At 43.7% G+C, this 18,633-nt stretch overlaps 1 protein-coding gene across 2 annotated transcripts in view; it reads right to left on the minus strand.

The window, feature by feature from the left end:
- Positions 1-9,136, minus strand: part of LOC128146791 (V-set and transmembrane domain-containing protein 4-like) — a 94,981-nt gene extending 85,845 nt beyond the window's left edge. The window contains exons 1-2 of one of the 2 annotated variants that reach the window (XM_052798552.1): positions 8,969-9,136; positions 2,995-3,393 (exon numbers count right to left, since the gene is read on the minus strand). In XM_052798552.1, the coding sequence (XP_052654512.1) occupies positions 2,995-3,393; positions 8,969-9,023 (454 nt within the window). In that variant the 5' untranslated portion in view covers positions 9,024-9,136. The remainder of the gene's footprint in view (positions 1-2,994; positions 3,394-8,968) is intronic. The other variant, XM_052798553.1, reaches the window with a different exon arrangement.
- Positions 9,137-18,633: the final 9,497 nt, after the last annotated feature.

Consider the following 18,633-nt stretch of genomic DNA (forward strand, 5'->3'; position numbering starts at 1 on the left):
GCTGAGTTCAGGAGATGTTTGGGTATAGTGTTTTCACTCCTCCCTGTTTAAAAACAAAAGAGTGAAAACAGCAACAAAAATCAAACAAGAAACTGTTCTTTGAGCTGTGAAGATAATGAATTCTGTGTTCCATCCCAAATGGCTCCCCTCTCCACAATAACCTTAGTCCTGGACTTCTTCTCCTGTGGTATGTCCAGGAGCCCCAATTACTGACTGCAGTGTGGAAGGTCACTGGGCATATAGCAGCTCAAAACCAGTATTTACCTTTTTTGTTCTTACAGCTTTCCTTCAGTGAGGAAGTTCGTACAGATCTTCTCTCCCTTCCCCCCAGCCAATTTCACATTACTTGTACAACCTTAATATCTTTAAGACCGTTATCTCATTAAAATCAGCCCATAGATTCAAAAGAGTGCAGACTAGTTGATAGTGTGATCATGTAGGCTTTGGTTTCTTTAGGATACCAAGTTATGGATTACAGATGGCATTTGGCTGCAGGATTACATTTCTGACCCATGATACTGATTGCTCTGGTGATTTTTATTTAGGAGTCTAATGAACTTTGGTGAAGTTTTCCTTTAAGTCCAGGTTCTGTGGTCTTCTGTGCAAAAGAAGTGTGGCTGATGTACAAAGCTGGGGTCTGGATGTTGGAGGGATGGGCATTTCCCTGGTGGAGACAGGTAAGGGTTTGGGGTTTCCATTTGGCCTTGGGTCCTGCTCTGTCATTATTTATACTTCTGACTGCAACCAAAAAGCAGAGGAAATCCCTCATGAATGTCTTAGAGGCTTTCCAGACTAGTTTTGCATGCCCAGTAAGACCAAATAGCATAGACTAGGATTTTCTTGCTGTTGTTTAAAATTGATCCATGGTCTTTGCTACTAATCCAAACAGAACTTCAGCTTTGGATTGTTAGTTTCTTTCATCATTGCTAGTAATAAATGGTTAATTACATTACGTTAATGCCATGATTTCTCAAGGCAGATCTAAACATTGCTGGTCAATGTGAAGCTGCTCTTTAACTCTTGTTATACTGTATTTTTCACATCTTTGTTCTCAAACTTCTGATAGATTGAAGGCTTGTGATACCTGAGAGCTATCATCACAGGAGATCATACACTCAAAAAGATTACTTTTTACTGTCACATTTCTCTCCCTGGTGTGTTTATAGTCCAAAAGTAATACAGAAACCTGAATGACACCAGTTAAGCTGGTGTTGAGGGAATGTGCTTTGGATTAAGACTACATAAGCATGTTAAAATCCATCTTGAAAAGGTCTGTAGTCTGTGGAGTTCCCTCAGACCAAAACTGGTTTCAGAGGAGAGCTAGGGCCATTTTCACCAAAATATAAGGTAGATAAATGGGATTAGGGTTTCCCAGCTACAGGAATAACCTTTGGGGTCTAAACACAGCAATAAATTTAGCATGAACAGGAATGGCAGAAACTTGAAGCAGTCTCCTCCCACAAGTTTTTCTGTGATTGCTGGATGAGCCGCTTGAATTTCCAGACCCATGGACCAAGCGGTCACCCTTGATTTTTGGCATTATCTTTAGAGTTGGCCCTGTGGGAAATCAACTTTTCTGTTTATAAAGCCACAAGCAGGGGGCTAGTTTGCCAGCTAGTGCTCACAGCACAACTGCTGAGCTCAACGACCTCTTCAAAGGAGTCTGTTCTCTAAATCCAGCTTCACCCATCTCTGAAAGTGTGGGTGTCATGGTGTTAGATTTGAGCTGACTCATCCCAAAGAGAAGGCTTGGTTTCAACTTGGTTCAAAATCCTCACTCATTGCTGGTCATTTCTTTATCTGAAGTTCAATACCAGCAGGCTGGTCACTGCTTTTCTAGCTCTGCTTTCTGGCTACAAGTGGTATAAACAAAAGTACTGAAGTGATACTAGAAATGCTAATTACCAACTGCTGCAAATCTAGAACTAAAAGCAATGAAAACACCAAGACAGAGGCAAAACATAGATCTAAAATATAATGCTCCTGTTTCAGGTTCGCCCACTGCATATTCTTCAGAAAATAAGTTAATTTCTCTCTGTTTCTGTCTCTTTGTATTTAAATAATAATGGCATTTGTTTATTCACACTAGCAAAGTTGTAGAGACCTTGTATTAGGTCTGGCTGAGATGGAGTTAATTTTCCCCATAGCAGCCCCTCACAGTGCTGTGCTTTGTATTGGTAACTAGAAAGGTGTTGATAACACAGCAGTGTTCTGGCTACTGGTGAGCAGTGCTTGCACAGCATCAAGGCTGTCTCTCCAACATTGCCCCCTCACCAGTAGGCTGGGGGTGGGCAAGATCGTGGGAGGGGGCATAGCCAGGACAGCTGATCCAAACTGTCCAAAGGGATATTCCATACTATAGGATGTCTGCTCAGCAACAAAAGCTAAGAAAAAGAAAGAAGGAGGGATGTAATTTGTTATTATGACATTTCTCTTCCGGAGCAACCACTACGCATACTGAAGCCCTACTTCCTGGGAAGTGGCTGCGCATTGCCTGCTGGTGGGAAGTAGAGAATAAGTCTTTTGTTTTCCTTTGCTTCCACGCATGGGTTTTGCTTTTGCTTTATTAAGCTGGATTTATCTTGACCCACGAGGTTTTTTTCCATCTTATTTTCTCCCCACCCTGTCCTGGTGAGGAGGGGAGTCATAGAGTGGCTTGTTGGGAACCTGGTGTCCAGCCAAGGTTGACCCACCACAGACCTGTAGCTAAATGTAAAGGAGTTTTAATTACTGCTATTCTGGTAAAAGGCAAAGGAAATAGACTGCCTTCTACAAATCTACCAATCTTCTCACTTTTTTACATTTCATTGTGGGCTGAATAATGTTTAAATCGTAATGTGTAAGTAAAGAAGTTGAGTATTAAGTTTTCTTCTCATATCCACAGATAACACTTAAAAATAGCTTAACTTCAAATGTCTTATAGGTGAACTTGCAAGAAAAGAAAAAAAAGGATCACGGGACAAGAAAAAATGATAGAAATCAGTAGCCTCTCACCTCTTATTTCAGTAGCTGCTGTGCCATTTGACCATGCTGTCCACTTATTCCTGTGCTTGCCAATTTCCTGGACTTTGCATATATAATATCCTTGATCTGTTTGCTGGAGGCTTAGAATAAGAAATTTGTACATAGTTCCATGTTTCTCTTTAAGAAGATGAAGTCTTTGCTTGTGGAAATGATGAGTATAATTTCCATAATACTGGACAGACCCAAACTTTGTCATTTTGATCATCAGATACTCCTGGTTAGGTGATGCAGCAAAGACCCACCGCACAGCCAGCAAATTGTCTGTCTTTCTCTTTTGAGAAATGTGGCAGTAAAGGGTAGCATTATCACCCTCGGAGTATCGCACCGTTGGTCCCGGAGAGACTGTCACATTTAAAGCCTCACAAACATCTGCAAAGGAAAGAAAAGGTGGTGAGAATCCTCCACACTGGCACAACAGCATCGTAATCTGTCCCAGCACGCAAGTCCAGAGCAGGTAAACCAATGGCATCCGTTCAGTGTGCCGCAATGTAATGAGCTTTTAGAACCTGACATCTTCTGTCTTTCTGTGAATGTTAAAGATCGTATGAGGCCCTCCTTCAGCAAGCCTGCTCTAGTATTCTTGCTATCGCTAATTAATAAGACAGGGTTGAAGTGGACACCTTGTTGCTGTCATAAGCCCAACATCACATAATCTTTTGTCAGTCTGAACAAGCGTTAATCTAAAACTAGCTTGGAGCAAGAGCCAAGAATGTCTTTTGGAAAGCTGTTCCACAAGATGCTCTTCCAATGACTTGCATCCTTCTTAAGATTTCCAGGCTAAATTGTTTCAATAGCCAGTTTATGCCCATTTGTTCCTGTGCCAACTTTAAGTTTAAATAGTGTTTTCTTCTCTACTGCTTCCTTCCTGACTCCATATAGAAAACAATTATCTGGTCTCTCACCCTTTGCTTTGTTGAGCTAAAGAAACCAAGCTCTGTTGGTCTCCTCTACTAAAGTAGTGTCTTCACTTCCCTATTCACCTTAGTAGCCCTTCTCTGCATTGGTTCCAGTTTAAATTTTAGGTTTGATCGTAATTATTTTAATTTTTTTTTAATGTGGGTGACTGGAATTACAGACAGTGTCTGGAAAGAAGCTCTCCAATGTCCTGTGAAATAGTCATGGTGCTTCCCAGATTTGACCGGGATATACCTTGCCTGGGATATACTATGCCCAGAATTATGTTGTCCTTTTTCATTGTATTTTCACATGTGATTATATGTCAGTTTATAATTACATAATATACTTGGGCATTTTCTCTTCTTTGTCATTTGTGGTTCAGTTCCTAGTGTATCAAAGAAATTATTACTAATCCCCAAGTACGTGACTTTGCTTTACTAAGTTCTGCTCCACTTTTGTTACTTGGTCCTCAGTTTTTCCTATGTGTTATCCCAATCTTGTGCTAACTTGATAAGGTCACATAATTTCAATGTGCATGCTTCTGTCTACTTCTTTTAGACATCATTTGTGCAAACCTTACATGATACTGTTCCCTAGACAATCACTGAAAGACTACTAACCTCCCTATATGCCCCTAACCAGCTCCTCACTTTGCAGTTCCCCATGTCCTCTGTTTTAAGTAATATTCTCCTTGTCATAATCAAATGGTCATCTCAAGCCTGGGTTAAATCTCTCAGATTAGTCCTTCTGACTACAAATTCAAATTAATCTGACATTACTTGCGTGATGAAATATGACATGAGATTATATTGGAACAAATGATTATTCCATCGTTCCATTCATTTCTGACTCTTGTTTTTCTGTTCTTCATCATGAACTTAGCTTAGACCAGTTGTTTGTCTCTCTGCTTTACTTCTAACAACAGCCAGTATATGTGAAGGTTGAAAGAAGTCCATAGCTGTTCATTAAAGGAAGATTCTTCTTTCCTGACCTAACTGATTTCTGCTGGACTGATTTTCTGAGGCATGGGAATCAACACTCATTTTATTTCCTTCCTAATGTACATTAAGAATGTTCTTATTAGTCATATCAGAGACTGATCTATTTTTGACCAATGGTATATTGTGGCAATGTGTTCCCTAAATGACGTGTAATGTGTAATCTACCAGCCTGATGGCATCCACTAGGGAGAGAACCATATTTCAACAGTAAGCAACACTCCCTGCAATGCACTCTGCAAAGCATGACATGTCCTCTAAAATGTGAATATTAAGCTTCCTGTTATGTGAATATAGTGTACTCAAATACTAATGAGAATTGCAACTCAGAGAATGATTTTTTCATTTCTGGACACTTTTCTAGCACATCAGCTAGGAACATTTTAACAAAGGGGATGAATGTTTTGGCAGAGACTCGTGTCTGACTTCAGCTCCTGAAACACAAACATATATTTATCCTCAAAATAAGCAAGTAAAGTATTTCCATTCTATTTCTGAAGGAGTATTGGAGGCAGAGACACTGGTTTTATGGCCCCAGTGAAGCCATGAAATGGAGTGGTGAATTGTATCACCTTACTTAAAGTAAATCCACTAAATTAAAGAAGTTACATTGCAACTGTTTGAGAAGAACCCTCTGAAAATTAATAGTATAATAATTATTTTCATTCATTTCAATAGAATGGTCTACTGAATGGTGTATTTTTTTCCAAGTAGACATTATTTTTTCTTTATGAAGGAGAAAATAAGTTGTATAAAGAAAGGGTTGGGGTTTAATTTCTTTAAGAAACTACAGCTAAGCATGGCTTAGATTATTGATATAATTATCTGTGCATAATGTCTGTGTGTGCAATTTGTGTAAGTGCCAAAACAAGAGATTATTTTGGATTGTAGAAAGCACACCAGTAGAACAGGATGTTGAAATTTAAAATTAAGGTTGAATAACTACCAAAAGCTTTCCAGGCATGAAACTTCAGTTATTACTTGCTGGAGTTACCTGACCTTGGTGCTTTACAGGCAGATGTGAAGATGGTTGCCTCTGCCATCAAAATAGGACTAAATTTTGAAGGTTGTGCTACTCAGTAAATAAGGAATAAGTTTAAGACTTTCAACACTTTCTGGGGTTCTCAGAATTACTTAGGCTATAAGTGTTTAATAAATCATTTATAAAAATGTAGTTTGGGTAAATGAAAAACACAAACTTTTTCTACTGAAATTATCAACATGTCATGAAAACTGTAAAGAAAAACAATTATGTCATTTTCCTGACATGTGAACTTGCTTGAAAAAGCTGGCTAGGATTAGTTGTGGAATAGAGTCCCAAAATAAAAGGCAAAAGAATCATCGCTTAATTCAAAACTAGGCAGAACATAGTGCCAAAAAGTACCGAAGAGAAAATAAAGAGGAACTCAGATATGGTGGTGATGGAAGCCTCCGCAAGATAAAGCAGCATTGTATGTGGAGTCTCTGATCCCCTTCTAGCTGTTTACACTCATACAAACATTGGTATTTTTTATACCTAAGGCTTCTACTTTTCCTCTGGGCACATGCCTTTTTATAAGGAAATATCAAATTTTGCATCCTTCATGTTGTCTGATCAGTGGGAACCCATCTCCTTACCTTCCTTCTATGGCTCCTATTGGTGCGACTGTACAAGTGCAGCAATGGGGAGAGTTTTGGAAATTTCCTGATGCTTTTACTGTCATTCTCATCTTATGTTGAACAGGGTCAGGTGATGCTTTATATAAAACAGAAAAACAGTGTCCATTTGACTATATCCTCGCACTGCCATTGGAGCAGGATCAGTGGTGGATTTTGGAGGAAAGAGGTCATTTACTCTTATGTGGAAACGAAAAGCCTCATTCAGGGCTCCCAGACACCAGTGGAAATGTTCCTCCTGTCTTTAGCAGGCACTGGATCAGCCCCAACATGGGGTTTACCCTTGTCATGGGCTCCTTGCCAAGACAGGAGACTCCTCCACAACTTGAGACCAGGCTTGTGTGCCAACAGAGTACTGAATTTCTGGCCTTCAGATTGCTGCTTCAAGCGAGGAATCACTGTTTTTCTTCTCCTGCCTTCCCAGTATAGCATGATGTAGCTGCTCAGGTGGAGCTTACCACAAGAGTTTTAGTCTTGCTTCTGCTTGGAAAGGGAAACTATTTATAGAAAAGGGGAGGAGAGTGAGTCAAAGACTTGAGGTTTCCTTTGCAATGTGCCCAATCATCAAACACGTCTCTCCTATTTGCAACCAGCTCACCTAGTGGCCCCCATCCTGATGTTTTAGCTGTTGGTTTCTTTGGTACCCTCCACCTACGTGTCTCACTAGCCCGTTGGAAGTCAGGGAAGGTTACTGCTGACTGAACTCTGTTTTGAAAAATCCTATTTTGAAAATAGTCCACTTCTGCTTACACCAGTTCAATTCCAAGTATTAGCTATGTTTGGACTTTGTTGTCTGCCATATTACATAGCAAAACACTTTGACGGCACTGTCAGAAGTAACAAATTATACTATATATATTAGCAGCCAGAAACCTGTCTATGCCAGGGCTGCCCCCTCTGTCTGTGCTGGAACAGTAGCAAAGGACCCACAGTCACTGCTGGGTCCTTCTGTTTGGTGAGCAGTTTCAGCGTGGCTGTGTTTTTGTGGAAGAACCCCAGCTACTTTGGTGGAGATACTCTCGAGTAGAGCTGTTCCTGTGCACTACTGCTCGCAAGCCAGGTTTAGTGTTATATATAGGTCCCTTTTCCTTCCTCCATGGGCACTGACAGGCAGAATCTACAACCCACCCTTCTGGGCTGAGCTCTTTGCTCAGCCCCTGCTGATAGCTAATGGACTAGAGAAGCATGCCATCAGGGTAGTTCTTCTGATCTCAGATTTGCATGACCAGAAGCATATGGGATGGCTTTTATCTGTGTTGTAGTTTGTTCTGTGAAACAATGTTGCTGTCAAAGCCCGCTTTATTTTGACTTCTCTACAATTACAAAGTAAGAAGAGCAAATGAGCCAGGAAGAAGCAAAGCTCTTTGTTTAAATGAAAATAATTAGGAGCTGGCTAGCAAGATCACCAAAAGCAACCAGCTGTTTTCGGTTGAACGGATCTGTCTGCAAGTTTCACAAGTCAGAGGCTCCTTCTCGGAGAAAGCTTCTGCATTGACTAGAAATGGACTTGAACCAAACCTCTGCCTCCACCACCTCCTGCCCTTTTGAGGTGAAGGTTCAAATTCAACCCCTTTATTAACCTTGAATGAGCAGGGCTTCCCCACCCCTCTAACCCTCACTGCACCTTGAAGTTCAGATCCGGACTCTGTGTCCATTTTGCAGCTTTAGGACACAATGCACCTTTGATTTTGGAGGCATAAAGGTCTTGAATGGAGGAGGTTTTTTACAAGTGACCTGCGGGTTCCGTTTCCACTGGATGCCTACGGGACCTAGGCACCTGTGGAAAAAACAATGCCAAATCTCCCTTTCTTTGCCTCAGCTTTGCCTGCAGTTCCACGGCGCGGCTCAACGTTGTCCCGCCTGGCGCAGAAGGTGGTGGAGGACCCATTTCCATAAACTTCTGCACGGGAAGGGTTTTCTTTTTTTAAAAACACAGTTGCTGATCAGGTCGCCGGGCAGAAACGCTGCTGCCGGGGGCCCGGAGAGGCGGCAGCGGAGCGGGGTGAGGGACCACCCCGGGGCGGGGGGAGGCGGGGGGCGGCGGGGGTGGGCCCGCCCGGCTGCAGGGGAGCGGGGCGGCGGGGGCTGCCGGCCTTCCCCGGGCGGCGGCCCCCCTAAACCTCTCGCTAAGCCCCCTCTCCTGGTGCCCGAGGGCCGGGCGCTGCCGCGGCTGGGGGCCGCTGCCCAGCCCCGTCCCCGGTGCCGACGGCGGGGAGGGAGCGGGGGAAGGCGGGGGAAGGCGGCCCCCGCTTCGCTGCGCGAAGGGGAGGGCGGCAGCCCGCGGCGGAGCCCGGGGTCCCGCGGGCGGTCGAGGGGGGCTGCCCCGTTCCGGCCGGGACGGGGCTGCCGGGGCTGGGCGCCGGCCGCTGCTGCGCGCCCGCGGTGCCGCTTACCTGGGGCCGGGGCCGCGGCCAGCAGGGCGGCCAGCGCCGCGGCCAGGAGGCGCATGGCCCGCGGGGCGCCGGGTCCCGTCCCTTCCCTCTCTGCCGAGCTGCCTCCCTCCTCTCGTCCCCGGCCTCTCGCCTCCTCCCCGCCCCGTCCTCCCTTCTCCCCTTGCCTTTCATCTCCTCCCCTTTCTCCTCCTTTTTTTTCCGCTTTCTTCCTTCCCTCCCCACTTCTCTGCTCTTCCCACCGTCCTGCCCCCTGTTCAACTCTCCTCCTCTTTTTCTCGCCTTCTTTCCCTTTCTTTTCTCCCCACCGAGCTCGGGCCCGCGGGGTGGCCGTAGGGCTAGATAGGGCGGCTCCATCTGTAGTCTCTGCGATCCCCGCTGTGCACACCCCCCCTGCCCAAAGGACACAGATCTGTGCAGATGGTAAGCGGGAAGCTCCCCTCTCTGAGCACAGAAAGCCTCTTTACCAGCGGGTGAGACAGCCTGGCAGTTAGGGGTTGTGGGGCAGGGTGGTGGGACGGGGAAGGCTGTCTTATGCACCCTCTCTGCTTTCCTGGAGGTGTTTGAAGTTGTGCAGGGCCTCATGCCCATTGCCCTCATCCCACTCCTTAACTGGAACTGGACCACCATTTTCAGGCAGTTCTAGTTAACGGCTCTCTCCCCCTCTGTAGGCTCTGTCGGTGGCAGCCTGGGGACAAGGAGGTCTGGCAGGCAGGAGTGGCCGGCCCTTCAGCAGGCATGGGGATGGATGCTGTAGGCTGTTTGGACACTTGTGCTAGGACATTACACACGGCGCTCTGCTGTTGGGAGGATTTTGCCCTCTGCTGTGGCAGCACAACTACTGACCACTGACATTCACCCTCTCTCTAAAAAAGTGCTGAATTAATTGATATAACAGCTTAAGGCGCATCACCCCAAGGTTACTGTGCTTGTTTTGCCGAATGGTACTGTACTGTTAGGCCAGAAAGGGCAAGGGAAGTTGGCACCTGGCAATCTACTCCTGCCTTTCCCCTTTGCTCCTTTTGAAAGTGTTTATCATTTGAAAGTCCACAAATCTCCAGAGACACGGGCTTAATCCTTCTACCAGCAGGTATGATGGGTTATGCCCGATATTAGTATTCATGAGGCGTGAAGTGTGGATGATACAAACACTTTGGCATTCCTGCTTCCCTGGATAGGGCAATGAGTACCGATTTAGCTACTCCACCCCTCTCCTAGTAATCACTTAGGCAGGTTAATACATGTCTGCTTTTAAGCATCACAGAAAATTTAGCATGTGCTTCGTCTGATCCTTATGAGACTGAACACTGCCTTTAATATCATGCAATTCATTTACTTCAGGGACAGACTTTTGTGTCTGTACAGCAAGCACTCCTCGCAAGAGAATGACAGGTCTGGATTGTGCACAGAACAATCAGCCGACCTGAGGAAACAGAGTGAGTTGTTAAAAGTTGTACTGCCTGAGGAGCTAATTAAGATTTGTAGATTTGAGTCTACTCCTTTAACATAGCAAAGGGAAATCCTATCAAAGAGATAAGCTAATTCAAAAAGAAACTGGCAAATTCACAAAAAAACCGTACCAGCAATTATTTAATTTGATGGTCCTGATGGAAGCTCCATCTCAGGAAATCCTTAGACTGCTGACTGAGAGGGAAACCATGGATGACCTATTTTACATACTCTTTTCCAAAGTATTTGCTGCTTGCTATTGTTGGAGAAAAGATATTAGGCTGCATGGACACTTTAGACCTGCTCATATAATTCTGCCAGGCTCAGTCATGCCTCACGCCATGTGTCTCATAATTTCCTTCAGTCTACTGATCTTTTAATGGTGTGTACAAAAGACTGATGTAAAGATATCAGTAAGGACTGCATAAGCTCTCATGTGAGTGCCTGGACCCTACAAAGCTTAAAGATGCACTGTGAGAATCAGTATCAATATTTGTCATTTTTACCATCCCAGTTACCAATGGCACTTACAGTTCCTTTAATTGCATCAAGAACCGTAATGAGCTTTGGGACAGAGCTAGATCGATCGATTGGTGAGAAGGCATCATATGATGTATTTGCCTGTGATAGAAGATAGACAGAAGGTGAGTCAGAGGCACATCTGGGCTTCTCCAGTCTCATGTGCCTGCCAGTTTACTGAAAACATATTCTTTCTATTTTGCTGCTTGTGATCTCTGTACCTTTGACAGTTCCCTGTGTGTTGTGGGTTCTCTCTTTGTGTAGAATTATTTAGTTCATTTCTCCCCTACTGAAAGATCTTAATTAACATAAGAACATGAAGAGTGCTCCTTATTCTTAAAGGGACATTTCTTTTAAATTTCAGAATGTACTTTTTAAAGTGGTTTAGGCTGAAAGTCTTTTATACTTGTCATTGCACAAATAAGCTCAGGTGATGCTGCCCTCATAGTTTGCTTACCAAGGGAGAGCTTTTCTTTGCACAGCTAGGAACAGGACCCATAAGCTTCTATGCATGGCTCGCTCTCTTGCTACTAACCTGTACCACCAGCAGGATTCGTTAGGCAGCCCAGCACCTAACATACCTAAATAAATCTACATGTTGCCAATTTCTTCGGTTATACTCATGGGGCAGACAGCACTAGTCAGGCTAGCGAGCTGTGGAGAAACATAGACTGCTGACTTCCCATCTTTTCAGATCTGCTGCTGACTTGTTGGATGATTTTATGCAAATTGGTTCCAACCTCTGGGCTGCAGCTAGGTGATCTGTAACCTTCCTTTGTGCCTGGATTGGAAGGGCTTGCTAATGAAACTGGGGCAACCTGCATGAAAGGTTGCAATTACGTGGTTTGGATTATTTCGCTGTTAAAATCTTTCATCACTTCAACCCATTTGTAGCAGCTGAGATGCTTCTGCTTTTGTAAAATGTTTATTCGAGCTTGTTGATGCATCTTACCTGATACCATTACAGTTTACCCATGCACCAAAAATCCCAGAGGCCAAATGAACATGCAGTACAATTCCCTTTTTCTCTTTCACCCTCAGGCCAGGCACGCAGCTCTGTAAGCCAGTGCACCTCCCTTAGCTTCTCTGGAAGTGTGCTGACGCAGGAGTGCAGAGCCTCTCACCCGCAGGATATGGCTTTCTCAGCTTTGGCAGCACCTACGTGGCCTCGTTTCCTGCCGGAACGGGTCTGCTCTGAGGAGGAAAGTGCCTACTCAGCACTCCCGTGCAGCTGACACAGCTCAGACTGCCTGTTCGTGCAGAGCTTGGAGCCCCTTGCTCCCTGGGGGCAGTGTTATTGAAATCATCAGCCTCAGTCACTCTGGGGGAGACCTGCTGTGCAAATCCCCCTTGCCTCTCTGCAAAGTCACATCAGGAGAGGTAACCACAGCATCTTGGTTTTCGCTGTCCCATCCTTCCTCCCTGGGTGCTATTCTTAACCCGTCTTCTTCCACTGAAAGGTCTTACTAACGTCCCCAAATCTGTCTCCAAAAACTCCTGCAGGATTCCTGTGAGCAGAATTGTGGCTTGCCCTTATAGCAATATTGCAGTGCAGCAGAGGGATACAGTAGTATCTACTGCAACTCACACAGGGCTGCTTTGGCTGTGCTCTAGCACTGGGAAAAATGTCTCCACAAGGCTGCAACACTCACCATGTGTAGATAGACTGGGGTCAGCTGACTGCCTGCTTTCATACCTGATACGTTGTTAAAGAGAGTTATGCTTGTTCTGAGTGATATATGGGAGTTTGCTACCCACCTGCATCAATAAACTGTGTCTCTGAACTTCTCTTCTTTACCTGGACTGATCAGGGCAGCTACAGCTTATCACCCTCCCACACCTCATCCAGGCAGCGTGCAAAGGTGCTACCTGCCTGCCTGAACCTTACCATGGAGACATGAGTTATGGCCAGGTCTTCTTCGGAATCCAGCAGCTGGTAGCTCCCATGGCCCACGGAATCATAATTATAAATTAATGTTCAGTGATTAGAAATGGATAAAATCCAAACTGATTCAGTGTTGCCAAGCATGGAGGGAGTTTGAATCTGTATCCAAACTTTCCCATCCCTTTAACGAACCAAATTAACTTTGAACTGTAGCAGCCCAGAGCTTCTGAACAACATGGCTTGGATTAAAAACTCTACCCTGGTGTTTTTCCATGGCTATTTTGTGGACTGGTATGTAGGAAATACTGTTTTGTGGGTCCAGCTCCATGGCAACAGGAAAGACACTACATAAGAGCTTCCAAAATGGAAGCACCATGCTTTTTAGGTCTCTGAATGTAATGCAATGTCTACACTGTGTTTGGGGCTTTGATGCTAGTTTACTTGTTGCCATTTATTTCTGACTGATTGGCAAGTTGCTAGATAGGCTGATGTTGTTACTGAAGATTTCCTTTTCCCCAGTGTAAGGTGTCCTTCCTCCATTCTCTTTTCCTTTTTCTTTCAGGGTTATGAATGATACTGAGGTATCTGGGTAGGATCTGATATTTTCTGTGGTGCAGCCATACCTTCCTGGATAGGTGAAATCTTTACTATTGATTCTGTAACGTATTTTTCAATTTTCTCTTTCTTCAAATGAGAGCACATCTTTTTAGTTCAGGAAACATGCTTTTGTTACTACTTTTATGATTATGTTTGGGACTGCATAAAAGCACAGGGGATTTATTATGTTTTCCGTAGCTCTTGCTTAAAGTTTGATCATTCCAATTTGCAGGGTACTGCTAATCCTGAAAAAATAAGATTTGTGGATGTTTTGCAAGAGTGTTTAGAGCCTCAGTCATGTGTACTTTCTGCATCCTTAAGTGTTTGCAAGAGTTGAAACCTGATTAAGTCTTACTGTGCATTGTCATGCACAAAGATATAGTCTCAGCTTCATATAGTGATACATAGCAGTGTCATTTGAGGACCATTAAAAAGTCCATTGCAGTTCCAGTTCTGTTCTCCAAAGATATTAAAATGTCACTTTTAGCTGTCCTTATTTCTGGCAGTAGGTGCGCAAATGTCATGCTAAGATGGATTTCAAACCCTTTTCAGTGCATTAATATGTTCTGGCTAGGCATTCTCATTAGGTGCCCGTCCCAGTTAAAACTTTACTGACAGTACTTTGAGCTACCTGCTGTGAGCCTGCTGATCCCACTCTGCCCAGCTCATTGACTCCAGAACCACATGGTCAGTGAGAGTTGCCCTGACAATGCACCATGCTATCCCCTCTTTTGGCTTGCCTGCCTTCCCAAATGAGTGTTGCAGCCAGGTTTGGGGAAGCACAAGCCTCTTCAAGACTGCAGGGACATGGTTTATGTGTGGAGTCTCCTATCTCATGGAATTTGGTCTGTGCTTTCCACACAGCCTGTGCTGGCACCGTATTTAAAACTTTGTGTCCATAATTTGTCTCTGGATCTTCAGTCCAAGAGACGTCCCACTGCCTCTTTGTCAACAGGAGATACAAGAATGACTCTACTGGGAAAGAGCAATGATCCATCTAGCTCAGTGCCCTCTTTCTGACTGTGACTGATAGCAAATACTTAAAGAAGCATAGGGCAGGGCAAACACACAGTACTGTGTTCCCAGGAGACTTTTCCAACTTCATATGGTTTGCAGCACTCACTGTCTCAGCAAGACACTGTGTCTCAGACCCTCACTGATTTGACCCAACCCCACTATGTGCTCCTTTGTCACTTTGTTCTGGGCTGAAGAGACAGAAGTTGGCCAGCATATTCCTCATCCCTGGTCAGGCTGGCTCCGTGGCTCCCACGGTACTGCATGTGGCCCTGATAGGAATAAAGCTTGGTGGTTACCGAGGGACAAATTTCTGAGGTGAGGCTGATCATGAAAGAATCTCTGAACCTGTACATGGACACTCAAACAGCCACTGCTGTCAACTGGCGCTACATGGCCCATGAAAAGTCATACTACAAAAGCAGTGAACTAATAGCAGAAGGTATAGTGTACTTGTCTAGCCTTTGTCTGGTTATGTTTGGATTTATTGTCTGCAGTTTTCAAACATTTCTTCAACAAGAAGAAATTAGCAAATTTAGCCTGGATGTATCTTAAGAATAAAGGCTTCCACATAAACTCCTTGGGCCTACCTGTTTCTGCTCAGGCCAGGAATATTACAAGAAATGCACCCCTTGCCTGCACCTGGTATTTCTGATCTGCCTTTACCCAGCCACATGGATCAAGGAGAAAGATGGAGGTAGTGTCCAAGCAGAGAAATGAATGGCTGTGGAATACAGGGTTTGGATGAAGGTGAATTAAGGTGAAGATGCGGATGAGATATGAACCAAAACTGCTCAGATATTGCTCCTAAATGATATTACACGCTGTATTCTTACACATGAGTTATCCCTACCTACAGAGCTATGATACATGTAGAACCTACCTTCTCCAGGAAGTCTGTTTGGAAAATTGAGTGTGAAGCTCTTACTAATTCTGTTATCTAACAAGTGGAACCAAATTACTATCTGCACTTTACAAATTGCTAACTCGCCTTTGGGAACAGCTGAAGTTCACAGCTGGAAAGCAACTACAAACTTGAAAAAACATGTGCACCAACTGGAGAGACCCCAGAGGAGAGCCCAGCAAGGAAGATCACAGCTCTAGGAAACATGGCCTGTGAGGAAACACTGAAAAGCTGGGATTGCTCAGTGAGGCCTGGGAAGCATAATGAATGTCTAGGTATTGTAAGGCTCTGGCAAAGGGAGGGAATAAACAACCATCCATGTCCACTGACAGTAGAATGAGAAACTGCAGATCTAAATTGCAGGAAGCAAGATTAGATCTTAGAAAATGCTTTCTAACCATGACGTTAGTCAAGGGCTGGAATAGGGAGGTGAGGGGCCCTCATTATGAGAAGCTTTTGAATATAGATTAGGCAAATATTTGTCAGAAATGGTCTAAGTATACCTGGTCAGCTTTTCAGAAGGATGTTGAACTAAATGAGATCTGAAGAGCTCTTCTAGCCTTGTTTTCTTTGATACTGTTTTATGCTCTCTGTATGTTGTCTTCCTTAGTAGAAATACTAAATCCTTGAACATGCGACAGAAAAGACATTTAAGCTCTTCACATCCCAAGGAGTAACAACATTTTGTCTCTGGCCTACTTTGTTCTACTCAGACATAGATAGCAACTTGCTCTCTTATCTCCATTTTCTACCATATCCCCCAAGACTTTCTTCTGTTTCTGCTTTTCTTAAGTTCAGATAATAAACCCTACGTCTCTCTGTTTTGCATTTTTTAAAACATTCCAGGCTGGAAGCAAAGTACCCACACACGTACCCACAGCACAGAGTTTGTTGTCAGAAAAGCAGGGAATCCTTCCCTAACCTCAGGAATGTCCCTGGAAGATGTGCTTGCCTTTTGCTCTGTTGTCAGGAATGGTGTCGCTATGCTTGGGCAGCTGCTAACTTTAAAACAGATTCTTTAAACTTAAAAACAGAAGTAAAAACCTACTGTTTCTTAAGGAATTCTTTCAGTAAAGATCTTTACCAGAGACAGTTTAATCAGTAAGCTCCAGGCAAATTTTGTATGCTATATAAGGTTGAGTAGTGGTCAAACTTTGACCTCTGAGCTTCAGGAGGAGTTATGGATGAGACAAGTGATTACATTTCCTGCTGAGCAGTGAAATAATGAACAAATACTCATCCAAATATCCAGCAGGTCCATGAACTGCTTAAAAAGTTACCTCACTTGTGTTTCTAAGATGATCTCTCTGAAGAATTTTTGGCACAGCTTTGAATAAACAGAGTATTTGACTTTCGTGTCCTTCAAATATTGAGGATAGATTCTCTTCAAATATTGTAGGATAGATTCTCTTTCATGTTGTAGAGGAGGACGTGTAGTATCTGCCTGTAAGTGAAAAATAGGCTGATACTGTAGCAAGTCAAAGGCATCTCATTCACGTAGCTGTCAGGTGCTGAATATTGTGTGTTCTTCATCTTCTTTCCTTTAAAGGTAAAAATAAGGAGCAAAAGAAATGCTTTATCTGTCCTTTTTTAAAATACAGAAGTTCAGGTGCCATTTGTTTAATGATTCTTTGCAGAGAGTATGAGAGAAGCCACATCTTGCATACTGTACATACCGTATGCTTGGATGCATCCTTTAACCAAACATAGACATTTTTCTTAGCAGTGTTGTGGCCACGTGGATAAGATGCAGTGTTGCCATATCACAAAATTAGCTTGTATTTCTTCTGTCTGAAAAGTTACCTTGTATAAACTCTTAAATTTGCACTACTTATTAAAAGAAAAGAATCATTTTTTTTCCTGCATTCCTCTCCTTACATGAGAAGGCAATAGACAAAGTTCCTTGTTTTTCTATCTCCTAAAGCACGGAGAAGATGACTGCTTCAACAACGGCCTTAGAAAGGCACCAAATTATTTGCACTCTTTGATGGAAGAGGGGAGGTCCTGACCCATTAAAATTAATGATTTTGATGCGGTGAAGTAGCAGCCAGATCCCTTTTGGCTGTGTCCGGTCTGATTTGCTGGCTCCATGGCTACGTGGAACAATAGTCTGTGCAGGGCAGCAGGGACGTGGGCAGAATTACAAGTGAGCATCCGTCAAATCCCTCTGCGCAAGTACAAAAAGGGTTTTTCCTCTGCACTTTCTAAATGACAGAAAACCTGTATGAATGATTTTCTATGACTTGGGCAGGACAGCTTTGAACTCAGGATTGTCCCCTGGAAACATGACAAATTATTTTTCTCACCTATGAAGGTATTAAAAGTTTATTGTGTTGATTTTAAGTCAGATGTTGGCAAAGCTCACTGTTTGTTGGTTTGTTTTTTTTTTCAAACGGATAGCTAATATTTGCTCAGTTTGAAAAAAAAACAGCTCCTGGTGGAGAGCCTACACGTAGAACATTTCTACTCCGATGGTTAAAGTCTGTCAAAAGTTATTAATAATGGGCGTGGAGGGTTATGATGGGGATTGCTGATGGAGAGTGCCAAAAAGCACTGGCTGAGTGCACTGGAAGAGGTGGTACGGCAATGTGAACATTAAAATGGGAAATTTTAAAAAGGTCAGATATTAAAAACTTTGGGGAAATTGCCAGCAAATGTTACAACAGTAATGCTGAGAGCAGCAGCAGAGCTGACACAAGTCAGCTTATACTGACAGGCCAAGCGTCCATGGCTTCGTGTCTCTGCTGAATCTCAGTAGTTGCAGCAGGCTGAGGGCTTTTCCTGCGACTTCGGGAATTGTTGGGCAGCAGCTAGGAAAGAAGGGTGTCATTTACTGATTTCCCACCATGGTGATTTACTACATCCTTGAGAAGTTGGTACATGACGATACTTCATTCACTTTTTATTTTGGAGATCTGGCAGGAGAAAATGGAAAGGGGGAGGATGTCAGAGAGTGAAACTTGTAATGTTAATTAAGATCAGTGCATCACTTCTAGGTGAAGCACTTCAGGTTCTCCAAAACAATCCTTCCTTGGTCAGGGGAAGGATCACTTCATATGCATAGTCAATGCCTCTAATGTTGCATTTTATGGGTCTGTGGGATTATATATAGAAAAACAACATTGTTACTTGGAGCAGCAATTTTATCAAAATGTACGTTGTCCACAGCAGACACTGAGCAAAGGCCTTCCAGCTGGGAGGGTTATTGCTGAAGGGTGTAAACTGGGTGTCCGGTGCTTGGGGTTGACTTCACCAGGCTAATGGAGGGCTCAAAGGTTTGTGTGTGCCTGAGTGGCTGGG

Source organism: Harpia harpyja, chromosome 10, assembly GCF_026419915.1.
Source record: "Harpia harpyja isolate bHarHar1 chromosome 10, bHarHar1 primary haplotype, whole genome shotgun sequence".
Lineage (NCBI taxonomy): Eukaryota > Metazoa > Chordata > Aves > Accipitriformes > Accipitridae > Harpia > Harpia harpyja.